Below are 27,091 nucleotides of genomic sequence, written 5' to 3'. Positions count from 1 at the left end.
TTAGTATATAGTGCATTAAGGCAGTTGTTCTCAATCTTTTCTAGCCAATATCCCCTTAGTAGGGACTTGGGTCTGACCTGCAGAAAAGTAATTACCGGTACTAATATATTCTAGTAATACATTGAGATGTAGATTTTTACAGTGTGTATAAACACATGCAAAAACATTTGAAGTTATTGGTCTGAAAGACATTCATACTATTGCACAAATGATTCACTGCATTTGACTGAGCAGGTATTTAAAAAAAAAAAAAAAAAAGTCATCTGGTAATGTATTTGTTTTGCAAATCTGAAACCCCTTGTTTTTGGATCAATCTCTTTCAATCAGCATTTTTGGTGCCTGGTCAAAACAAAAACTTTTTACAACTATTATATAACAATCACTACTTGTGAAATCTTAAGTGTGTGAGTTATCAATTACCTGTAGCCCTACTTATGGATTAATTCCTCAGGATTCTATAGGGGGGGATTGTGACTCTAGAAAAAGCTTTCTGTGGATTTGGAAATCTGTCTACAGTGTTGCTGTTTCTCGACTCTTGTTCTAATCATATGGTCTCGGGTCCTGCTGTGATGTTCACATACCGGCAACAAAATCCACATTAGTTTGAGGTCTGGGGAGCGTAGGGACGGTGGACCTTGCTTTTGATTTAAAAACGGGGGAAAAAATCAATAACAAAAAAAAACTGCTATAGGTAATTTTGTTGTAACAAAATAATCGGCACAATTTCAAAGCAAGTAAGAGTTTGTTGTACCAGCTGAACCATTCAGATTTTGTAGGCTGTATGTATCTGCATATGTAAATATGAAGATGTAGAAAAAAACTAAAAAACGTACGAAAAGTAAATAATCTTGAACTGAAATGGTACATTTTATTACAATATAGACAGGACAATTGCAGTAAAGGTGAAGAAGTTCTAGAGAGAGAATCATATGACACATCCCATGATGGCTTCCCTTATGACTTCCCATGTAATCTTTCCACTTAAAATAAAACCTTCGTTGGTAGAGAAATTAGTTGTATTCCGCTTCAAGTAAATTGTTATTAATGTACGTTTCTTTCGACACTGTGTGCTCTAGATAAGTTATCCGGAACTGTATGTTTTACTATCCCAGTTTGTTGCACGGAACAAAAAAAATACCAGTGCAGCCTTTCCGGTTTGCTGTCTGTGATACGAACACGTGTTTGAGATATTTCCAAAGAATGGTAAGTTTTCTATAAGTTGTTATAGATATTCTTAATTAAAGCTGATAATGGTGAAACAAAAATACATAAATAATGAGTGGCAGTTCGGTTTAATCAAGCTTTAAACGTTTGGGACTCAACCTCCACTCAACGTGCGTTAAAACAGAATTTCTTGCAAGATACATATTGTTGATTCATATTTTCACAGTATGTTTAGTAAAAAATAATTTAAAAACTTATTTTGTTTCTGCTTGTTGACTTACGCCACTTCTGGTTCTGTATTCTGTGATTCTTGCCAAAGAAATTGCGACAACAGAGCGTGTAAACAGAAGCTAAGTTAGATTGCTAGTTGTTTTTATTGTTTACTAAGGAAAATCTGTTATTTACCAATGAAATACGCATGCAATATTATGTTTTACGTCAGTATCCCAAATACATATATATATATATTACAGACTTACCTTGTTGTGGGTGTATGGCACGTGTTGTATGCATTGCAGTTCTTGGTTACAACACGTTTCACCCCAATGCATGCAATGTTTGTTTTATTGCTCTGGATTATTTATTTTCCATGTAACGATTTTCTTCGAAGCCAAAAGCACTCAAAGGTAAAGGGGCGGTGGAGAAGAAAGTTGTGCACCCATACAGTAGAAAAGCTGCTCAGATGGCAAGAGGAGTAACCAAACAGGAAAAAAAAGAAAGGTAAGAAACATCTAGACTCCATTGGAACACGGGCTGTGTAAAGTACATATATTTTTTGCAGTATTTTCTGATTGTATATTGATCCAGTTATCTTGATTTAATTGTAATTCTAAATACACAAGTATTGACACCTTGTGCTGCTTGCACCATTCAAGTTATAATAAGCTTACTACATGTTAACCACTTTTCTGGTAAAACAACAAGCAAATACACAATTTTTAGGAATTTAACAAATCTTTTATTAAAAAAAGCAAACTTTATTTAATTTCAAGTATTAGTTAATGACACAAGTATTGGCATCTCTGCTTTTAGTATTTCATGTGTCCTCCTTTTGCTTTTGTTATGGCTTTCAAATGTTTACGATAATTCATAACCCGTGTGTCACATCTTGATGGTGAAATCTGGGCCCATTCTGTCGTTCAGCTCACAGATTGGACACACGCTTGGCTATAGCTTTTTTCAGCTCTAACATAATTTCTGTTGGATTGAGATCTGGTGATTGCAAAGGCTGTGGCAGAACTTTTGTCTTTGTCTTCAAGAATTCCATAGTTGACTTAGCCGTATGCTTTGGGTCATTGTCGTGTTGGAAGATAAACTGTATGCCAATCGGCCTTCGAGCAGACACTATCATTGTAGTTGTTAGAATGTTTTGATACATGGCTACATTAATTCGATCTTCAAATACATAAATGTCTTCAGTCCCTGAACTGCTGAAACACCCCCATAATCATGATTGAACCACCTCCATGTTTAACTGTAGGTACAAGGTTTTCTTAATTGAAGGCTTTCCCTTTTTATTCCCCCCAAAAATACTGTGTCCATTTTTGAGGAAGAGTTCTATTTTGGTCTCACTGGGCCAGATCATTTTGTTGAAGAATGCTTCAGATTCCTGTTAATATTTCGTGGTAGATTTTAGACTGTGTATGTGCGTACAATTCCTTGCCTTCATTGCCTTGTTACAGTTCTTTCGTACACTGGATTTCTTGTAGCTGCATGAATGATTCTCTTACCTACTGTACATGTAATTGTCTTTGGACATCCACTTATTTCAAGAGTTTGAATTTGTTCTGTAGTACTTGCTGATTATTGCTCAGATTCTGAAATTTGATATTCCATATTCCTTTCTTTGTCCTTTAGCCATTTTCTTTGTTGTAAGATGTTACAAGTGCTTTTCTCAAAAGGGAGTCCAATACTTTGTCTTGACCATCATCTGCTGTGTTACCAAAACATTCTTCAACAGATGTTGGAAATAGTGACCTCTTTTTCTGGGTATTGACTTAATAATGCAGCTTAGTTACTGTGTAATGGTTTTCAATTAATATGTTCGAATTAACGCCTCACTCGGAATCGGTTTTGTAATAGACGCCGCCCTCGAATAAACGTCGCTCTCAAAGAAATGTAAAGGTTTTTTTTTTTCTACCCCTGCTCAAAAGATAAGTAAGGAAATGCGCAACCCTGGCTGTGTACATGTGCCCCCCCCCCCCCCCCCCCCCCCCCCCCAAAGAGACTGCAGCCTCAATCCACCATGTAATACAGACTAATGTGCACACACCTTAGTAAGCACATTTTATTTTATGGTACAGTCCCAACAGACAACCCAAGATGAACTACTTACATCACAGAAGTTCTTCAAGTCGTTTTTTTTTGTTTTTGTGTGCGTCTCAGAAGAGTTCAGTGCCAACACAGCAGGGGATAAAACAAGGGCTCTCTGTTTACCTCATCCTCCACTTGGATGGTGAAAACTTACTAAGAGGAACTAAGCGCGATCCCAAAGCTAGCCGAAGATATCTTCTTATAGGGGGTTTAGTTGTTTTGTTTTTTATTCAGTTGGATTTTCTCAGTCCTATCTATCTGTGTGAATATACACACACACACACACAGTGCCTATAGTAAGTATTCACCCCTTTGGATGTTTTCAGTTTGTTGTGTTACAATCTGAAATCTTAATGCATTTAAAGAAGATCTATTTTCCTTTGATTTACACAATCTACTCAACAAGATAATGTTTTTTATTGTGAAACAACAGTTAATGAAAAATAATTTCATTAGTCAATACTTGGTATAACCACCTTTGGCAGCAATTACAGCTGTGAGTCTTTTGGGCTAAGTCTCTACCAGGTTTGCACATCTGGATCGTGCATTATTTGCCCATTCTTCTGGCGAAATTGTTCAAGTTCTGTCAAGTTGGATGGGGATCGTTGGTGGACAGCAATCTTCAAGTTGTGCCACAGATTCTCAATCAGATTCAAGTCCAGGCTTTGACTGGGCCACTCAAGGACATTCACGTTCTTGTTTTTAAGCCACTGCACATGGACAGTTTCTCCCATTTGAATGCTGTAGGTCCTTCAGAGTTGTCATTGATCTCTTGGTGGCTTCTCTGACCAATGCCGTTCTTACCCGGCTGCTCAGTTTGGGAAGACGGCCTGCTCCAAGAAAATTTTGTGTGGTGCCGTATACCTTCCACTTCTTAATGATTGTCTTGACTGTGCTCCAAGGGATTCAGTGCCTTTTGAAATCTTTTTATACTCCTCCCCTGATCCATGCCATAAATTTCTACAACTTTATCCCTGAGTTGTTTTGAAAGCTCCTTGGTCTTCATGGTAGTATCTTTGCTTTGAATGCACTACCCAATTGTGGGACCTTACGGAGACAGGTGTATTTAATCTGAAATCATGTGAACCACTTTTATTGCACACAGATGGACTCCACTTAACTTATTGTGTGAATTCTGAAGGCAATTGGTTACACCTGAGCGTATTTAGGAGTGTCATAGTAAAGGGGGTGAATACTTATCTACTTTTCTCACACATTGAAACTGTTGAGCAGGTTGTGTAAATCAAAGAGGGGGGAAAAAAATCCCATTTAAATGCATCAAGATTTCAGGTTGTAACACAACAAACTGTGAAAACATCCAAGAGGGGTAATACTTCCTATAGGCACTGTGTGTGTGTGTGTGTGTGTGTGTGTGTGTGTGAATGGGTGTGTATAATATATATATATATATATATATATATATATATATATAAAAAAAACATTAAAAAAAAAAACTTGCTTACTATCAACGAACGAATGATAGTTTTTGTTTTTTTGGTCTTCAGAAATTTTTTGTTTTTTTGTTTTGGTTTCTCTTACAGAGAAATTACTAACAAGCAGGTAAATTACAGTGAGAAAAAAAATAACCTTAGGATATATTTTAGTTTTAACAGAAATCAAACCGATATTCAGAGGTAATATTTACGTTAAGAAAAAGAACTGCATCACACTCAACTACTGTTCTATCTCTTCTTCTTGTCCTGCCCTATAACAACCAATACACACTTCTGATTCGCTGGTACAGTACTCCCCTGACCTCCCAACGCCCACCTACTAGGCTCTCGTTAACTGTCAGTAAATGTACTGTATTCAAGCCCCAGAAACAGACATGAGTATAGTGCTGGAGAGTGGAGCCTCTCACGCGCCGCTCTAAAATGCCTTGTAATAAAATATTGCAGCTTTTGTAAAGCAAAGTATTAGTAATAAAGGACTCCCCCGTTTAAGGGCCGCAGTCATTTTGATATAAATAAACGCCATGGCGCCAAATTGAAGTAATACGGTATATGTGTGTGTGTGTGTCTATGTGTGTGTTACGGTACCGCCAATTAATTAAAATTAATGTAACATGTGTGTGTGTGTGTGTGTATTATATATATATATATATATATATATATATATATATATATATATATATATATATATATATATGTGTGTGTGTGTGTATATATATATATATATACACACACACACACATATATATATATATAGATATATATATCATATATATATATATATATATAGTATAATATATAATTATTATTATAGTAAATGTTTGGTGCTATTCAGCAGACACATTCTGACAAGTCTAAAGAATATGATAATCTTGTTTCAACCCATACATCCCATGTGGACCAGTCCTATTTTTTCAGCTTGAAAGATTTGTGTCCACAAAGTTAGGGTACCCCTGGATTGCTTTCTGCAACAAAATATTCACTTACTATAGTTAGCCCATTCACAGAGTGAGCGACCTGGAAATATTGAATATGTTAATATCTGTGGAAACAGTCACAACATACTGTGCTAAGTGAGCACCTTGACTTGGAGTACATTTTGTTTTCTTATGCTGCCCAGCTGCTTCGCAACTGATAATTTATTTGATGCATGACAGAAAAAAAAAATCATTTTTCACTCTACACATAAAGATAATAAATGTGACAGTGTGTTATGCAATTTTCATAATCGCAAAATATTTTCCATGTTGATTTTTGTGATAAATGCATCTAATTTTTTTGCAGAAAAAAGAATGAGAAAGCTATACGTCTCAGTTCTACAGGTGAGTTAAGGAGACCAGACCCAAATGTATAGGTCCTGACTTTTTATTTACATTTGAACATTAAATATTTGACACAATATTTATATTAACTTTTTTTTGTTTGTTTGTTTAATAGGTGAAAAACTGCTTTGGTTTCAGAACCAACTTGATCCTAGCAAAACTGAGTATAGTAAGAAGGAAGCATGTGCAGTTATAGAAAGGTAAGCATTTAGTCAGTCCCATTTAATACCACTTGAAAAAAATGGAGATAAGCAGAGCTGACTATCACAAATTCATATAACACATATTCCTGCTTTTTTAGGTACTGAATGAAATCAATCACTGCAGTTTACTATATTGTACATGAAATGAGATAACCAATCTGGATTTTGGTTATATTATTCTGAGACATTTCAATGTAATTCTAGCAAGAGGAGGGTGTCATTACCCTGAGAGATATTTAACCATTTTTACTGCATGCTGTGATATAAAGAATAAAAATAGAGAAATTAATGCTTATTTTATCTAAAAAAAAAATCACTGTGAATGCATGCAAAGTACTCCACGTTTAAAGGGTAAGTCGATGTCTCTTAAATTTCTAGCCCTATTCTGCCTCCCACTTTCCATGGATTGGTCAAATTGCACCAGCATATGTTTGCTGTGTTCAGAATAAAAACATGGGAGATATGGCAGGATGTAGTGCAATCACTCTTGAGTTTGCACATTTTTTTTGTTTATCAAAATTGGGCCTCTGATCTTGTAAAATAGATTTGTTCAAACATTATAGCTATTAATTAAATTCTCTTGTAATGTCTAGGGTACCTCAAGTAATAAACTCAGTGGACAATATACCCCCTTTTGCAATTATAATATGTGAGTAACAGCAGGATATTGGCTATTGGTTTTCGAAACATTTGAAAAATACGGAGAAACTATTGGTGAAAAGGTCCAAAGACATCCTTTTGGTTACTATTGTGTTGGATAACGGATCTGGTAAACCATATGAATTGAGCAAAAAATTATAATTTGAGTCGCATTTCCCCCTTTGTCCATCGTTGAGGAGTCTGGGTCTTTTTACAGTATAGTTTCTCATCTTAAAGTGAACAGAGTTGCAGCAAATTGTTGCTCTCTACAATACAATGAAATGTACATTTAAAAATATCCCAAAAGTATACTAATGGATGGATGGGCAACAAACAATGTATCAAAGATTTTTCAAACGAACTTGTTTGATTTATTGTGCAGTTTCACCTTTCCAGTAAGCAAAGGACATTCAAAATGATCTAGACAAGATTCAGAACTGGGCAGACACATGGCAAATGACATTTAATAGAGGAAAGTGTTAGGTACTGCACGCAGGAAATAAAAATGTACATTATAAATATCATATGGGAGATACTGAAATTGGAGAAGAAATCTATGAAAAAGACCTAGGAGTTTTTGTTGACTCAGAAATGTCTTCATCTAGACAATGTGGGGAAGCTATAAAAAAGGCTAACAAGATGCTCGGATACATTGTGAAAAGTGTTGAATTTAAATCAAGGGAAGTAATGTTAAAACTGTACAATGCACTAGTAAGACCTCATCTTGAATATTGTGTGCAGTTCTGGTCACCTTGCTATAAAAAAGATATTGCGGCTCTAGAAAGAGTGCAGAGAAGAGCGACCAGAATTATTCCGGGCTTAAAAGGCATGTCATATGCAGACAGGCTAAAAGAATTGAATCTGTTCAATCTTGAACAAAGAAGACTACGTGGCGACCTAATACAAGCATTCAAAATTCTAAAAGTTATTGACAATGTTGAACCAAGGGACCTTTTCAACCTGAAAAAAGAAACAAGGACCAGGGGTCACAAATGGAGATTAGACAAAGGGGCATTCAGAACAGAAAATAGGAGGCACTTTTTTACACCGAGAATCGTGAGGGTCTGGAATCAACTCCCCAGTAATGTTGTTGAAGCTGACACCCTGGGATCCTTCAAGAAGCTGCTTGATGAGATTTTGGGATCAATAAGCTACTAACAACCAAACGAGCAAGATGGGCCGAATAGCCTCCTCTCGTTTGTAAACTTTCTTATGTTATGTTCTAACAGTTGGATCTGGCTGACGGAAGCATTAATAACACTATGTAACACAATTTTTGTTCCTGGGTAGTAAGTGTTATTTCCTAATTGCTTATGCCTCAAAAAAAAAAAACAACATATGAATGCAAATTAACATGTATTTATACTAAATCTCGAAAAACTACTCGCTTCTAAATCTTTTGTAGTCATTTTTGAATTACTTTAGTATAAATACATGTTAATTTGGATTCATATGTTGTTTTTTTCTGACTTTATGTGAACGAAAAGACACATTTGCCCGTTTTCCCATTGGAAATAGTGATATTTTGAAATATCACTGTCCTGGTCACAAAAGCAAAGTTTGTGGGGAATAATAGCCATTTTCTATACTTTTGAGGCATAAGCAATTAGGAAATAACACTTACTACCCAGGAACAAAAAAAAAAAAAAAAAAAAAAAAATTGTTACACGGTGTAATCAGTATGGAAGTGTGCAGCTTGTTATAACATTATGCTGACCATGTAGAATTATCGACTTGCTTTTCAGAAGAATAAAATGCGATTTAAATGGAATGTACACATTTATTTTATGTTAAGTCTAGTTAAAAGTGTGTATGTGTGTGTATATATATATATATATATATATATATATATATATATATATATATATATATATATATATATATATATATATGTGTGTATATATGTGTATATGTATATATATATATATATGTGTGTGTGTGTCTGTATATATATATATATATATATATATATATATATATATATGTGTATATGTGTGTGTGTGTGTGTATATATGTGTGTGTGTGTGTGTATATATATATATATATATATATATATATATATATATATGTATGTGTGTGTGTGTGTGTGTATATAATATATATATATACATTTTAATTAGACATGATATTTGTGTGACTCATAAACATGTTCCCTTTGAGAGCAAAGTATAAACCATATACATTTCTGCTTCCCATATGTAATTTTCTGTGGTTTTCCTCCTTCCTTTCCCACAGATATTTGCATCGATTTGACAGTGAGCTGGAACAGATAGAACTAGTGAATGGCATTAAAGGCAGGCAAGGAAGACAGCACAGCTCCCGAGAGAATGTCATCAAACAGACCATTGAACGGGAGAGAATGCAGTACGAGGGATATGGAATAGGTTTGACTTTCTTTCCTTCATTAATAATTGTTAGACATTTTAGTAATACTCTGCCTAAATGAAAGCAGGGGCATAAAAAACTTATAGAAACTAGGGAAATAATTTCAGTTCAACCCTTACTTCTCCTTTTGTTCTTTATTTACAATTAAAAATGAATAGTTCAACAGTCTTGATTCCAGGGTTGTTCAGAGAGTCCGAGAATTCTGAAAGGCATAAAATATTGAAACCATACTGCATTGGACAACAGTGAGAATGCACAATAAAAACTAAAGATATTGTAGGTACTACTACACCATGTTTGTTTTATATATATATATATATATATATATATATATATATATATATATATATATATATATATATATATGTGTCTGTCTGTCATCTCTGTTTCTAGAGCCAAACAAAATATTCCAATTGTTAGAATTCCATTTTTGTACCCATCGTTGTACCAGACTGTGTTACTCTAACAGCACTAGCAAAGCTTCTGTTGATGTGTGTGCTGTGGGAGAAATACAAACAAAAAGTGGGAACACCGTTATAGGAGAATTATTGTGGTGCTTTATTATGTATTCACTTCATATTTGGAGCCAAATCCATTATTCTAATGGTCGTTAATGAATGTTGTAGGGTTGATTTAATTAGCTTTACAAGGGTAAATATTGGTGGGGCCAGAAGAGTTGAAAGGTACATGGTTTGGGAGTCAGTCTGTTCAATCCCTGACAGTTGGGATTCTTCAAGCAAGCGCATAGCAAGGTAAAGATCCAGATAAAAATTATTACAAACATCATGCATGTTAAAATAGCATTTGAAGTGATTTACCATTTAAGAGTCAACAAATGTGATTTGAGGGCTTCTAGCATTGTTAAATTCCTTAACATAAGTGCATGTTCTAAAAGGCACATTTCATGAGCTCCATTGTAATAATCATGGTACCAGAAAACTGTGAATACAGTTGAACCAAATTTATTTTCTGGAATTCTTGCTAATTGAAGAAATGTTAAAAATGGTGGTTGAAGTGAATTCCACAGAGCTGAGGACTCATTTGTCATACAGTGTGGGAAGATGTTGTACCTGGAATTTATTTGAATCCATTTCACTGTATTACTGTGTCTCAGTTGTGGCTCTGGATATGACTAAATGCACAGAAGTATAAATATTGGGTGATTCAGGTCAAATAGCAACTGTTTGCTTGTTTATTTTAATGAAGTGACATTCTCACTGGTATTTCAACAATCAGGTAATCTCATCTCACTTAAATCCACGTGATTCTGGAATTGTGGATAAAGATCAACCGTTTCAAACAGTTTTTTTTTTTTCCAGAAATGTGAGAATGGAGGTTATTGGGGGCCCTAAAACACTTTAGTTTTAGTTGATAATGTACAGCTTTTTAATAATGTAAAGTTTTCTGTATAAAAATGCATTTGCTGGATGGATTTAGAATGATCCACACAGGAACTGTAACTTTTTTCCCCAGTGTGTTTGTTTTTTAGGAATATTTAAATGCTACTACTTTTCAGGACAGATTATATATATACACACACACACACACACACACACACACATCTCAAAGTACTGCATATGTTTTAGTATGGTAAAAAAAAAAAAAAAAAAAACTTGTCACGTCAACTTTGTTTTTGCAGTCTAAAGGTTTAAGCTGTCTGATTGTGAACTGTCAAAATAACTACTGTTAAGTGTAACAAGTATACAGTTCATATAAGGAAATCAGTCAATTGAAATAAATTCATTAGGCCCTAATCTATGGATTTCACATGACTGGGAATACAGATATGCATCTGTTGATCACAGATACCTTAGGAAAAAAAAAAAAAGGTAGGGGTGTGGATCAGAAAACCAGTCAGTAGCTGGTGTGACAACCATTTGCCTCATGCAGAGCGACACAGCTCCCAAACATGCTCAATGGGTGACATGTCTGGTGAGTATGCAGGCCATGGAAGAACTGGAACATTTTCAGCTTCCAAGAATTGTGTACAGATCCATGTGACATGGGGCCGTGCATTATCATGCTGAAACATGAGGTGATGGCGGCGGATGAATGGCATGACAATGGGCCTCGGGATCTTGTCACGGTATCTCTGTGCATTCAAATTGCCAACGATAAAATGTAATTGTTCGTTCCGTAGCTTATGCCTGCCCATACCATAACCCCACTGCCACCATGGTGCACTCTGTTCACAGCGTTGACATCAGCAAACTGCTCGCCCACACGACGCATTACACGCTGTCTGCCATCTGCCCGGTACAGTTGAAACCGGGATTCATCCATGAAGAGCACACTTCTCCAGAGTGCCAGTGGCCATCGAAGGTGAGCATTTGCCCACTGAAGTCGGTTATGACGCTGAACTGCAGTCAGGTAAAGAGCCTGGTGAGGACGACGAGCATGCAGATGAGCTTCCCTGAGACGATTTCTGACAGTTTGTGCAGAAATTCTTCGGTTGTGCAAACCCACAGTTTCATCAGTTGTCCGAGTGGCTGGTCTCAGATGATCCAGCTCCTGAAGAAGCCGAATGTGGAGGTCCTGGGCTGGCGTGGTTACACGTGGTCTGCAGTTGTGAGGCCGGTTGGACGTACTGCCAAATTCTCTAAAACGACGTTGGAGGAGGCTTATGGTAGAGAAATGAACATTCAATTCTCTCTCAACAGCTCTGGTGGACATTCCTGCAGTCAGCATGCCAATTGCACGCTCCCTCAAAACTTGAGATATCAGTGGCATTGTGTCGTGTGACAAAATTGCACATTTTAGAGTGATCTTTTATTGTCCCCAGCACAAGGTGTACCTGTGTAATGATCATGCTGTTTAATCAGCTTCTTGATATGCCACACCTGTCGGGTGGATGGATTATCTTGGCAAAGGAGGAATGCTCAATAACAGGGATGTAAACAAATTTGTTCACAAAATTTGAGAGAATTAAGCTTTTTGTTCGTATGGAACATTTCTGGGGTCTTTTATTTCAGCTCATGTAACATGGGACCAACACTTTACATGTTTTATATTTTTGTTCAGTGTATATACACTTGATATACAGGCAACTTTTTTTTAAATCTAACATGTTTGCATAAATACACGATGCAACAAATGTAATGTAAGTAAGCAGTCAAATGCAAGTCTTTCTGGTGTGTGGGTGTTTTTTTTTTTTTCTTTTAAATGTACATGAATGCCCTTTTTGTATGTTGCCAGTATCCTTTGTAGCCAGACTGTTGCCGTTTTTGGTTGTACCCCCCTCCAGGAGATGTATTCATATTTTCTTCAAAATGTGTCACTTGCAGCCATTTTAAAGATAAATTAAACATGCTAACAATTGTTTACAGACCACTCTAAGCCAGTATTGTTTTATGTAGCATCTGTTGGAGTTAGAACCACCTTCTTTTTTTTTTAAATTCATTTTTCTTGTACTGACTGAAATTATTATTTTTATACCTATAGTTCAGACTCTACCAAGTATGATAAATAAGCTAATCAAACTCGCTTGAGAATGAGCTCACGTTAAATTGCTGCCATCAGGCACCGCTGGTGTAGGGCAGTTAAAAAATAGCAAGAGGTATATTGTACTTGCCTGACCAGATGTCTGCGGAGAACCTGGTACTGTTAATATTAAACTTCTCATGCTTTTTTGTTTTACAGAAATTCCAGATATTATGAACGGTAAACATCTTAAAATGTTCAGGTGCGTATTATCTGATCAAATCAGGAGCTGGCCACATGGTTTTATAAGTGTTATACTAGCATAAATAACCATGTCACTGCTTTTAGAAAGATTAGTTCTTCCACAGGATATAATCTGAAAATATATTTTCGCAGTGTAATGTTCTCATTTCAAATACCGTAGAACACTTTCATGAATATTCAGCTTTAACCTCCTCCCTTTGGTTATATACATTTTTCCTATTGTATAGCAGCATATTTAATCAGTCAATGGAAAAGGAACCTGCACTGTGGGTTTATAATCACGATCTCCTGCCCCTTTACCCCCATACTTCTGCATGCAGATTCAGTTCACCTGTACACTCCACTGAGAATTCATAGCTGGGATTTATTGGAACATTTTTACAGGTGGTTGATGAATCCTCCAAGCTGTAAAGGTGTTAGACTAGTTTTTGTTTTTAGTTTTGCAATAAAATTGTTATTCATTTGTCAACTAGAAATAAACCACTTTTATTGAAGTGGATAAATGCTTTTGTAAATCAAGCTGTTTCTTTTTGTAGTTCTTTTATGGTGGATAATGTTGTGCAGCTGTGGTGCTGTGTTTTTTTTTTTTTTTTTTTTTATATTGGTGGTGTGTAGAGGTTTAATTTCTGTGAATCATAACCTGGTGATGTTTTTAACATCATTTTACATATTTATCTTTTATTGTCACACTATCAGCATCTTGTGTTGTTTTGTTTGGGAATGCTGCCAATATGCCAGTCAGTGACCTCAGGTTCAGGTTGAATGCCTGATTGATGGCCACTGTTATCAGACACAGTACAGTAGTTAATACTTTGCTGCTTCCACTAAATCAGTGCACATGTATATACATTACTTGTTTTAATACCCCATCAAAACTGCCTGCTGTACATTACATAATATTTGAAAGCATGCTTTAATTCTTTAAATCTATCTATCTCAATTGTTTTTGGACAGGGAATGGAACGGGGATCTGAAAAAGCTGCCAAATATTAAAATAAGGACACTTTCATCAAAGGGTTTGGATTCCACAAAGACAGACTGTAACAACAGAACTGAAGATGGGCTAAATGAGGACAAGGACAGTTTAACAGCACAGTCACATGAGGGTGATGATATGTGTAAAGAAGCTAAATCAGAGATGCTGGAGGATGTCAAGTGACCAGAAGTAATTTGCAGGGACATCTGTTCAAATAAATTTTCAACATCAAATGAAAATATATTGGAGAAACTTTCTAGAAACTGAAAGTGTTGCTGTGTACTGTATATGTGTTATTTGAAAGAAAAATAACTGCCTTGGTTTAAAAAAACAAAATAAAAAATTAAGCATCAAATGAAACTTGCATCACAATTAAAATAGATGTACCTTATGTTGTCTTAGTTCAGTTCAAACAGCACATTTTGGTTTATAAAGTTCTATTCCCACTCTATACTGCACTGTACAAGCCTCCAAAACATTTGAACTGAAGTGTCAATATCCATTGTTTCTATACTGTTGTTTGGTTCAAGAGCCGCATGCCAGCATGTAGTCCTGTTTTTCTCCAAGTTCAATAGCCTCTTGATGCGTTTTGAATTCAAGTCATTTTAAATCTGTAGGTGTTGCTTTTGTTTTCCAAAACCTCAAAAATAATCTATATTCAATTCATTGCTGGATGGTCAGACAGGGAGACTGCCTCCACCTCTGGATTGTGGTATAACGTTGAAGAACAAAGAACCAAACTGGAGTGTATAGAATTACCTACTGGAAACATGTCACTTGGAGGGATTCCATAACCATTGTTAATCTGGTCAGCTACTGGTTCTGCAATTGCATGGCAGCCACAATGTGCAGAAATCATTCACCCAGTTATCCAGCTGAAAGCAGAGACATCCTGAAGCGGGATAAATAGTAGCTGCTTTAGCTGCTCTTTCTTACCTGTACCAGCTGGATACAAGCAAGTTCAAAATTATGTTTGTGGGAACATGGCTAATCTATGAAATAATATTAAGAAAATAAATACATTTACATCTACGCTGATTATAAGATATTAACCTGACATTCACAAAAGCACTTGAAATATGTAGTGCATTCTGAAAACTGCAGTAACTAACATCTCCCTTGAGAAGCCATTTCTACTTAATGTAATTTACTGTAACTATTCAATGACTTTTGATATCATCTGATTTTACAGAAACCAGAAACAGCCGTGGTACATGTAGTAGCGCTTAATGCAACCTTTTAGGTTATTTATTGTAGTCTAAAAGTCAATGTTTTGCTTTCTTTTTAGAAAAAAATAATGGTTAATTTTTTGATGATTAATGCTGTGTGAATATCGCCTCTTAAACATCATCTAACAATAATAAATAAGTCACATACACTACTGGTCAAAAGTTTTAGAACACTCCAATTTTTCCAGTTTTTATTGAAATTTAAGCAGTTCAAGTCCAGTGAATAACCTGAAATGGTACAAAGGTAAGCGGTAAACTGACAGGTTAAAAAAAAAAAAAGTTTAGGTTACCAAAAACTGAAAAATAATGTGCATTTCAGAGTTATACAAAAAGATCTTTTTCAGGGAACAAGTAATGGGTTAACAACTTACAGCTGTTCTGCAGCAATGGAAGTAAATTAAGCCTTGAAAGTTGATGCTAACAATTCCTACAACTTTTGTTGATTACTTACAAACCCTATAAAAGCAGTGTTGGAACAGACTGTTACTACACCCTCTTAAGCATTATTTGGACAATATTGTACTGGAGGAAGTAGTATATTGCTATCATAATGGCGAGAAAAAGGCAATTAACAAAGGATGACATACCATTATAACCCTAAAAAGTGTAGGTCTTTCCTTTAGAGAAATTGCAAAGAAAACCAAGGTGTCAGTGAGTACAGTGTCCTACACCATCAAAAGGCTCTTGGAAAGTGGAGGAAGGAAGAGGTCTGGCAGACCCAAAGCCACAACAGAATCAGAAGACAAGTTTCTGAGAGTCAACAGCTTGCGTGATAGGCGGCTCACAGGACAACAGCTTCAAGCACAGATTTAACACTGGTCGAAGGAAGCAAGTCTCAGTTTCAACTATGAAGAGAAGACTTCGAGCTGCAGGTTTGACAGGTCAAGTGGCAGTAAGAATGCCATTGCTAAGATGGCAAAATAAGAAAAAGAGTCTTGCCTGGGCTATGAAGCACCGCCAGTGGACTACTGAAGACTGGAAGAAAGTCTTATAGACCAATGAATAAAAATTTGAAATCTTCGCTTCATCACACAGGGTTTTTGTATGCCGTCGAGTAGGAGAAAGGATGGTTCCTTGGTGTGTGACACCAACTGTCAAACATGGAGGAGGAAGCGTGATGCTCTGGGGCTCTTTTGCTGGATGCATAGTTGGCGACTTGCACAGAGTGGCACCTTGAATCAAAACGGCTACCACAGCATTTTGCAGCGCCATGCAATAGCCTCTGATATACGTCTAGTTGGTCAGGGGTTCATCCTACAGCAAGACAATGACCCAAAACATACATCCAGAGTATGTCAGAACTACCTTAGAAGAAAAGAACAAGACGGTAGGCTTCAAATCATGGAATGGCCAGCAAGTCCCCAGACTTAAAATGCATTGAGCTGGTTTGGGATGAACCAGATAGAAGGGTGAACACATTTGTGGGAACTTCTGCAACAGTGTTGGGAAGAACTTTCCGAACAATATTTGATTTTCATTGTAGAAAGAATGCCACGAGTGTGTTCGCCTGTTATATCTGCAAAAGGTGGCTACTTTGATGAGCCAAAAATTTCGTTAAACAAAACGATTCCATGATTTCTTTTTTATCTCCAATTGTTTATTTGTTTTATGCTTTAATTTCAAAGTACATTGAGACATTAAACTGTGTAAATTTCAATAAAAACTGGAAAAATTGAGGTGTTCTAAAACTTTTGACCGGTAGTGTACATTTTGAAATTACATAAGAAATTTAAGGACTAATACTAAGAGTGTCTTCACACTTCAGCGCTAGGATGTTGACTCATATAATGTGTTCCTTGTTGAACAGTAAACAGACAGACTACCAAAAATATATAAGGGGGTATAAGATTCCACTCTACTTGACGTACAAAAGAAATGCCACAGTTTGCTGATTAGAAATTATGGTTATTTTAGACAATGCAGAATGTATAGATTCACAAATTTATTGCACCATTGGTTAGTTGTTACAATTAACTTCACACCTTCATTTGTTGCTGCAGAGCTAAATAGTACCCTACAGCTTAGCTGAACACTAAACTGTGATTTGTTTGCTCCACAATAATGTGTCATACATATTCGGTGATTGTTCTATTAAGACGTCACAGCCATGGTCCATAACACTTCATGTATCTGTTTATTGTTAAAAAAAAAAAAAAAAAAAAAAAGAAGCATAGCAACCACAAACATATACTATAATATAGGCTGGGTCCTTGGTTTCTGTATCTCTTAAATGCCATAACATTTAGAATAGTAATGTTTTATTATCTCTTTGTTGGATTTGAGTTAGCCCAAATCACCATTGGAATGTCTGTGAAATAATTACAGAAGTCTTGCAATGTTTACTAGCCTCCTTTCTGTAATAAAATGTAATATTTAAAAAAGCAGTGCAAAGTTGAGTATTGTAGTGCAATGTACCTCTTCTGTAGTTTTTCAATTAACAGGTAGTCAATTTTAAAGCCATTGAGGAGTTTTCTTGATAGTTCATTGTAAATACGGGGTTATGTTTCTCTAATGGCTCAAAAACTAATTGAAACCTCTGCCGCTATAACGCATCACAAACTCAGAACCACAAGTAAAACATGAGAATGATTAATACTGTCCTTAATGTCCTCTTAAAAGTGCTCTGATCCGGACCTAGTACTTTTACCACTGCACTTTCCAACCATTGTAGAACTACCAGACTTTATATTCCTCAGACTATAAACATTTTTGTATAATTTTTCACCAAGTGTATCCTCGTTCAGAAGGTGCAGCGTTTAAACAGTTATAACATCACCATCACTGCTTTGTACTTTGTAGTGTTTGTGGGCGATGTTGTCCCACAAAGCCATGGGTAGTTCTTACAAAAGAAAAAAGGAAAAAAATATATTCAACATTGTCAAACAGTTGCAACTTCAGGTACAGCACCCCCACCTGGTCGCTGAGTGTCTGTTTCTGTTTGTGGCACTGGTATTGCCACAAAGTCTGTATTCCCGTTGCTCTGATTAATGGACGAGATCTTTTCCTCAGTCTTTTTAGAAGTGTCTGGGCAGTTCTGAACAAAGATGACCCGATTGTATGCTTTAAGCCTCCGCCATAGTTGAGCATAGACTTTGCACTGAACGTACATGAAGACAAGGCCTCCTGTAAATCCAATGGCTACAACAACCAGCTTGGTCCAAAATGGCCACTCAAGGATACCTGGAAAATGGATAAACACCAATAAAACCTTTACACTTTAGAATGTATATTTTGCTTAAACGTGAAGAATAATTTGCACAGGTTAAATTAAAACTTTAATACACCTTTACAATACTACATAGAATATCATTATACTTATACCCCAATGCATAAGTTTCAGTGCCTTAGAAAATGCTTCTATACAAAACTTTCTGGAAATTATGATGTGATTGTCATGGTGAATATATATATATATATATATATATATATATATATATATATATATATATATATATATATAGTTTTCTAAAAACTTCATCATAAGGCTCATAAAGTGTTTGTTTGTCATTATTACAATTTGTTAAAAACAGATGTTTCAGTTTCACCTTGTTGAATTACAAAAGCACAAATAAAAGTTAATTAAAGCGTTAAATGTGTCTTTCCTAATGAAAACATTTCATTGTGTACAATTACCCATGTTCTATGGCTAAACAAAATTTTCTCTGAGAGCGGTCATAAAACAGCATGTATTACTATGATATGCACCAAATTTCACCACCACAACAGGGCTTAAAATGAAGAGGACATCCTCATGAATATGTTAAGGCCTGTTGTGCTTTTCTGTATGGGGGGTGAATTAAATTCAGAATTTAGGCCCACATTATGAGATTCACCACTCACCTATTTCCTCTTTCCCTCCCTCCCCAAAGTGAAGAGAAAAGTAATATTAAGTTCAACTCATTATTAACTGTAATCTGTCAGTCCCCATTATGCTTTTCATACCTACCGTGAATATTAATTACAAAGGTATTGTTTAGTGAGAGAAATCCGTGTTAGTCATTTATATAAAGTAATTATATCTTCTCAAAATATTGCTAAAACGAGAGGCCAAAAAATGGGATGGCAATGTAGATTGAACTACTTCCACAACTCTAGGGTAGGCTTAAAGCAGTGTTCTTCATTGCAAGGCAATAAACAAACGTGAAAAAGGCGGTGCGGCGGCCCTCACACTGATGTCTTTTCGGCTAAAGTGGCCCCCCTCTGAAAATTAGTGAAGAACACTGGCTTAAAGTATACCTACATGTCAATGTACAGTATTTACTTCCTATTACCACATCTGCTATCCCTGACCTATACATAGTTTGACCATTTTGGTTATGGAATAGCACTCTATTTTTTTCCATAATTATCCCTGATAGCTTTTTCAAAAACATTTTCAACAGGGAAATAAGATAATTAATAAAATTATGCTTACAGTGACCCATTTCATGATACCATGGAAAAAATAGAGTGAAATCTTATAAAAGTTTCATTCTGTGATGTACGATTTGAAAATCTAGCAAACTTGACACAGTAAACAATGTGACAATTTTTTCTTTAAGTAGTTGGTTTAACACATTATGAAACTATCCTATATCATCAATATGTGGAATGAATTTTGACAAACCCTTGTAGGCAAATTCTACATCTAATCTGTCCTTGCAAGTACTCTCTTTACATTAATGGCAATCCAATACCTTTCATGAGTAACTTAAAAAGGTTTAATTTCCCCATGTGGAAGAAACTCCTGGCAGCACTGAATACAGTGAAGTACTCTGCCTATCCAAGTTCTGAAGCCAGATTCAGAAGCCGGTTACTGCAGAGTTCTTACCATTGTCTTTCCCTTGCTTGATCTCTTCAGCTGTGCGATCAATCAGCACATAAAGGGACCAGACGACACAAGAAATGGCAATGATGTGGAATGTGACTGAACATAGAATCTTTCTTTTCTCACTTGTTGTCATCTGAAGTTTCTCCCACTGCAATGACAAACGCAACATTGTAAAGCAACTTCCTTGAAATACACCCACACCCATCTGTTCTTAGTACAGGTGCTATTGGATTAATTGACAATCTGATTTAGTCATGTACTGTAGTCTTTGTTAGCCAATCTGCCACTGGTACCAAACACTGACACAACAGGTGAGGCAGCTTAGCAGTTGCTATATCATGTGATGAATAAACTTCTATTATGACCTATTGTCTAATATGATTTAACCACTCATTTTGCTTATGTAGGAAAAGTCTATGTTATCGAAGTGGGGTGAAGAAAACAGAAAAGGTGTTATTTTGTTAAAAAAAAAAAAAAAAAAAAAAAAAAACGAATAAACCATGTTCTTATTCCACAATGGCAGCCCAAAGCAAAACTTTGTTACAATATCAGTGCAAGTGAGCTGCCTAGCACAATATTAGTTCTGTATCATTGTGTTTCCATTGCTGGTTTGTTTATGGTATGGTAATTTTTTTTTTTTTTTTCAGGGAACATACTTATGTTCTAATAGTATCCCATTCGTACAGTATATTTAGATTATTTCTGCAAGGATAAAACAGTAAATGCTACAACATACGTTCATTAGTGTAGGCATAACGAGATTAAATTCAGTGTTTAAAAAATAGAATAGAATACCAAATTTGGTATAACTGCATAAAACATACACAAAATTGTCTACTTACTTTTTTCACTTTTAATATTAGTTTAACTGAAATGAAATAAAGGACCTTTAATGAATTTATTTGTGGGAGAACAAAATAGGTGGTACTGGCAACGACGGTAGACGGACTCTTGTTACGAATCCCTGAGGTAGATGCCATCATCTGCCTGCAGTTATGCTTAAGACTCCATCTATCCTTTGATGCTTATTTAAAGATGAACTTTATATATATATATATATATATATATATATATATATATATATATATATATATATATATATATATATAAAAGGCTATATTTTATTCATTTCTAATGTAGAAGATATTATAGTTACTACATCCACATTTAATTTCAATAAAACTGTTATTTATTATTATGTGTTTAGTATGTTAGACTAATATTCTTTTAGGGCCTTTTCTTCCCCAATTACCTATGTATATCATTTTAAATCTACTATATATTTACTCTTAAGTGACTAATTACATACAGGCAGGGGATCCCGTCGCACGCATTTTGGATAATATGATAACTGATACACTTGTTGTTGATTTCTCAGATGTTTGATTATACCTTATCTGGGATTACCTGATGTTACCTTTGGGAAAACTACAGGGCAGGCATAAAATAGCTTGGGCTATATCCACAAGTGCTATTGCTTATCAAACCAAAGTGGAAGGAACACAATGATGCAATAAAAACCATTGCTAGAATTCTGTAGTAAAAACCAAAGCACCCCTTGTAAGGAGAATGTCATCTCTCAATGGTTAGTTTGTTAACACAAAGAAAGAAAAAGGTATATATGAAAATGAAGATCTGTACAGTTGATTGAGCCAGTGTGTAAAATAATGTGGCAGTGACATTTGTACTAGTAATGGAACTTGATAGAGACAATAACAGAATATAGTTGTTTAACAAATTAGAAACATAAGGAGGTCAATATCATGATTACCAAACACATCTAGCGTAAAGCTTTGATATAACCCTACAAAGTAAAACCACAAATGGTCTCTGAAATATGAGGATTCGCAGTGCGGTATAGAAGGTGTTATAAAAAAAAATCTTGGATGCCACATACTTGAATTTGACCTAGAGTATCATAAAATACAAGTGTGTACCAAGAATGAATCCACCCAGATGGTCTTTATCATCCATAAACCAAAAAGTTGCATAACATTGAAAATATAGAAAAATATAAATATATCTTTTTTGTGCATCATTGTTCTTCACATAACTTGTATCAGTACCAAAATGTAGCACTTTAGGTTGACAAAAAAATGGCTGCAGCATGTGTGGATACACCCATGTGTACTGGAAGCCATGAGGCACAGGGTTGCAAGTGTGTTAGAGTTTGCATCATACCAGATCTCACCCTTTGGGCTTTTCTCCAAGAAATGCAATATCTCTTACCTAACAAACTGTAATCCAAAAATGCACTGCTGTAAGGCAAATCACACATATTGGAATCGTTTAAAGCTTTTTTTTAAAAAATTTATTTTATTTTATTTTTTTAAACAATTTCTGCAAAGGAAAATTCCTCTTTCAAGTAAATGGCCCTTGTTCACAAAACTTTAACTCATAAGTTATTCTAGTTAAAGCCATGTTTACATGTAATGACCATTTTATAGGAGATATTACCTGTAAACGGACTAATTAGTGGCAACCTACTTGATGGATTAAATAAAAAATAAATAAGACATTAAGCACAACATTGACTGTTCTGAAACACATGTGTTGATAGTAAAAGGGGTGTGTGCTCCAAACACAAATAAGTCCCTCTACTTTTTTGGGTAACATATATAAAGACTTTCACATGAACAAACTATATCTCAGAAATGCTGTTAATTTTACAAAAGCTAAGGATCTCATGACCTGAATTATTACCTTATATGGAAAGTGCAACACAGAATTCAGCTTGAAAAAAAGTACTTAGTTAAAAAGTAGCACGTTGCTCTCAAACTCCAAAAGCTCAAGGGTGCCGCTCCTTGACTGAAGGAAACCACAAAGTCAATCTCTGCTGCAGATGCTATACGAGGAAGAGGTGGTCACAGCTTGAGAGACTAAGGACCTTAGGGGAGAGAGGCCGGGAGACAACGTGCTAGGGTGAGAGTGATACCCTGCCATGTATCAAAAATGACTGTTAGGTCACATCCAAAAAAGATCCAAAAGACTGTGTTAGGCCACATTTGCGGTTGAAGAATTAAAGAGGAGGACGGCACATACAGACTGCGTTGATGATCTCGCCGTGGATTGAAGAATCATCATGGACCGTACTTCATCGCACAATTCAAATGATCAAGTTCTACAACCAGGAGGCTAGTGAGTCGATGTTGCCCTAGGACTGTTGAGTATAACTCCACATGAAACATAAATATAGTTACATAGTTTGTGAAAAGTAACTATTAATGGACCTTGATAAGTAACTTTAAGTTAGATTGCTTCATGCATGCACAAGAAGAGCTTTTAAAGTTGCTATTTGTAGACAGATAAGTTTAAAGTTTGATGCTAGTAATTATATTTCATTCATAACACACTTAAGATGTATTTCTGACTTTTGAGAGTTCTGTTCTTTAAAATTTCTGTATTCAGGGGCTCCAGAGTGGCGCCTCCGGTAAAGGCACTCTGTGTGGAGTGCAGGATGCTTCCCATAGCCTGGAGATCACTAGTTTAAGTCCAGGCTATTCCACTTCCGACTGTGGACAGGAGCCCCCAGGGGGCAGCACACAATTGGACCTTTTAGTATGTTATATCAGGTACTTTGGAAATGGTGTACTTAATGTATAGGGTAAATACATATTCATAGAAAACTTGCTATTGACAGATAATTTTCATAATGAATGACGCAATAATCAATAAATTAATGCAGTTCTAACCGCTAAATCATCAAAAACAACCAGTATATCCTGTAGTTGAAACTTTTTCCAGGTAGAAATCATAACAATGTATATAAGATGACAACTTCAGAATGTAAGTTGTAAATCATAGTCTGTCAGCCAAGGAAAGAATCACTTCTTTAACAGCTTTAAATAACACAGGTATGTATCTTAGATATTTGCTTGGAAAAAATAAACTGCAAAACAATACTTTGCAATGAAAAGCAGTCTTTTTTTCTGAAAATAACCACAAGAGAGCGCTATTGAATTACTTAATTACAAAACGATACTGTACATTTTTTTTTTTTTTTTACTTCATTAAATAAAGTTAAATAATGCTACATATTTGATGTTCCTATAGCATAACATTAAAGCAGAAATTCAGAAACACATTAGCCAGGAATAACACATTATAATTTTTTTTTTTAAATCACTTGTAAATCATAACATGCCAAAGCTACTCAACCTGTAGGTGTTTTTTATTTATTATTATTTTTTATTATTATTATTGTGTGAAATATGTTTTTACCAATAAGGTTGATGATCGACTGGAATAGCTGTAGGTCTTGTCTATGGAAGTTAGCCTCCACACAATACCTTACATGCAGCAGTGTTAATTGATGCAGTCAAGGTAAACATTCTCTCAACAGCTGGACTTGTATTTGTCAAATTGTCTGAATTTATTATCATGACTAGATATGGAACTTAGCAGACAGGGGGCAACAGTGTTTTTTGTTTTGTTTTGTTTTGTTTTTAAAGCAATGTATTTTAATACATCTAGGTTACTATTTTGAAGGAAGTGCAAAGGCGAACAGGGATTTGTCTTTATGAAAGGAAGAAAACAATAATTACATGTATTGTCCTTGTTTGTCTCTTGGTAGTTTAATATTCCTTATTCCTTCAGAAAATCATTTGCACTTACTGTACTTCAAAATAGGTCTAATGAATGGGGTTACACATATTCTGTAAACAAATTAGCATTTTTAATAACACTACAAGTCTTCACGTAGCTTAATACTATATAAACCCCCTTCAAAAATGTTCTTCTAAAATGTGTGACAAATCTGAAGCCCGCCATGCAACGTGTTTTGTTATTTTGAGAAATCTAATATCCGTGGTGTGAACTAATGAAATAGAACAGGCCGAGCTGTGTTTCCATGGAAACTGTGTACAACCGCATCAGAAATCAAAGAACAACATGATGCAATGCCAGGGACAGAAAGCAATGTTCTAAATTAGCTTAAAAGGGAAATCAATCCCTCAGCACGGGCACCTGACCCCTCCAGCATTAACTGTCACTTTTGATCATGTATCCTTTGGTGAATAATAGATGAGCAGGTGAGGTTATTCAGAGGTACTATCACAGGTACTGCAGCAGCACATGAATTCATCCTCAGACTTGATGCTGTTGGCATTATACTCACATATGGAAGCACACTGAAGCACTTGTATTAACATGTCAGTTAGCATTTACATTTTTGTTAATGTTTTGGTGACAAGTTAGCACTGAAAAGATCCTGTATGCAATCACAAAGTGCATTTGCCAGATCATGTGTACATTAGTGGGTGAAAATACATGTATTTTATGTGTTGTTTGGTTTGATAAGCTCTTTGGGTGGAATTGACCTAAAAGGTACATTTCTTGTATTATTATATAATACATGTAGGTGATGTATGAATTTAAAACACCCTTAGTTATGAATTATACTAAAATTGGGCTTCTTGTGGTATAATTCCAAATTATAATGTTTGTCTAATTTTGAAAGAAAAAAGAGAGAGCAATAAAGATGAAGCAAAATATTTGGCCAACAAAATTACCCTTATATAATATCTCTGGTAATAGCATTATAAAGCCCAAAGGGGTATGGCAAAGCATGGTAAACTACGGTAAATGCAAAGCATAACCATTGGAACTGCATGGAAAAAAAAAAAAAAATTACAGTGTAAATATACCGTGGTAAACCTCTATGAGGGATACATTACTGTTAATACACACCATGTAAAGTTAAAGATTCAAGAGAACACATGCTTGCACATTGAATCTGTCTCTTATTGTATTCCTCTAAAGGGAACTGGGAACAGTCTGCTCACCACAAAGGGTATTGCTTTTGCTTTCTGTACTTCTTGTGACAGTTTCATATTGTATTGCTAAAATATGAATACAAAATACTAGGTTAAACATACAGTAGCATTAACATAGCAATAGCAATTTGACAATAATACGAATTATTATCTTGTAACATGCCCCTCTCCCATTAAAACACATGAACCATAAAAGAAAAGAAAAACATTATAATAATAGTATTTTTCTTATTGAAAATAATTGTCTACACTATGAGGTTGATAATTAAGGCTGGGATTTTGTCATGGAAATTTGTACCAAAAGGCATGGAGTAGTCTGGACAAATGTGTTCGAAACCATGGAGGAAGAGGGAAATGGTGTGTTTAGTGACTGGGATGAAAATTCATTCAAGTCTTTTTAAATACAACATACCTACTGTAACAGGGCGAGACCTGAGCTGGCGATCTGACCTATGCATGATCCTGTAGGGGAGGGGTTGGGAGCCCTGCAAGATCTACCTGTCGATCATGGCGATGACACAGAGGGGTTGTGATCGGGTGTGTTCTCTCCCTCTCTCTGAGTGGTCAGGAGGCAGGCCTTGGGGGGTGCCTGACCCATATGAACTGTGTTTTGTTAATCCTCAACCCCGCCCATCTAAGAAGAACTACTGTGACGGCCCTGGTCGTGAGGGACTGGAGAAACAAACAATGCTGACAAAGATAGTCGAAGAAAAAAAAAGAAAACACGAAAAATAATTGTAATTACGTACCCGAATCGGGACGTGTGTAGGTCGCAGGGAAACCATGGCAACCCCAGAATATAGCAGGGGAGTAGCAAAGCGCAGGCTGAAGACCCAAGCCGTACGGGTAGCGACTGTGGGGGACCGTTGCAAGTGCAGCAACTTTTATTTGTAGTTTTGTTATTGTGCTTTATTTTCCTTTTTTCATTTGCCCTTTTGTTTTGTTATTCTGAGCACCTGTGTGTGCCCTGCGAGTGAACTGCCAGCCTTTTACTATTGCTGGTATTGGGTTGTGCTTTGACCACAGTGCCACACTGCCACCTTGTGGCAGAAATAAATCAGTGCTCGAGTGGCGTTTCAACAAAACAATTCTGTCTTGTGTCCAGGGAATTCTCATACTTAAATAAAAATATTAGTTTGTC

General features: G+C 35.7%; 2 protein-coding genes across 2 annotated transcripts in view; one reads left to right on the top strand and one right to left on the bottom strand.

The window, feature by feature from the left end:
• Positions 1-1,103: 1,103 nt before the first annotated feature.
• On the top strand, positions 1,104-15,367 carry tma16 (translation machinery associated 16 homolog). The gene is made up of 7 exons (XM_041263272.1): positions 1,104-1,203; positions 1,775-1,884; positions 6,213-6,250; positions 6,366-6,450; positions 9,328-9,476; positions 13,117-13,159; positions 14,116-15,367. Exons 1-7 carry the CDS (start codon positions 1,201-1,203, stop codon positions 14,318-14,320), a joined length of 633 nt encoding a protein of 210 aa, XP_041119206.1. The 5' UTR covers positions 1,104-1,200; the 3' UTR covers positions 14,321-15,367.
• A 2,146-nt stretch (positions 15,368-17,513) lies between these two features.
• The window catches only part of LOC121322847 (E3 ubiquitin-protein ligase MARCHF1-like), a 29,632-nt gene continuing 20,054 nt past the window's right edge, over positions 17,514-27,091 (bottom strand). Inside the window, exons 5-6 of the mRNA XM_041263257.1 lie at positions 20,177-20,324; positions 17,514-18,546 (exon numbers count right to left, since the gene is read on the bottom strand). Of these exons, the coding sequence (XP_041119191.1) occupies positions 18,245-18,546; positions 20,177-20,324 (450 nt within the window). The 3' untranslated portion in view covers positions 17,514-18,244. The remainder of the gene's footprint in view (positions 18,547-20,176; positions 20,325-27,091) is intronic.

This window comes from Polyodon spathula, chromosome 1 (assembly GCF_017654505.1).
Source record: "Polyodon spathula isolate WHYD16114869_AA chromosome 1, ASM1765450v1, whole genome shotgun sequence".
Classification (NCBI taxonomy): domain Eukaryota; kingdom Metazoa; phylum Chordata; class Actinopteri; order Acipenseriformes; family Polyodontidae; genus Polyodon; species Polyodon spathula.
The sequence above is the reverse complement of the archived record's forward strand: the minus strand, read 5'-3'. Positions and strand labels throughout refer to the sequence as shown.

Coding starts and splice junctions, on each gene's coding strand:
- tma16 (XM_041263272.1), top strand. Junction 6,251..6,365: donor TATACGTCTCAGTTCTACAG/GTGAGTTAAGGA, acceptor TTTGTTTAATAG/GTGAAAAACTGCTTTGGTTT. Junction 13,160..14,115: donor AAACATCTTAAAATGTTCAG/GTGCGTATTATC, acceptor GTTTTTGGACAG/GGAATGGAACGGGGATCTGA.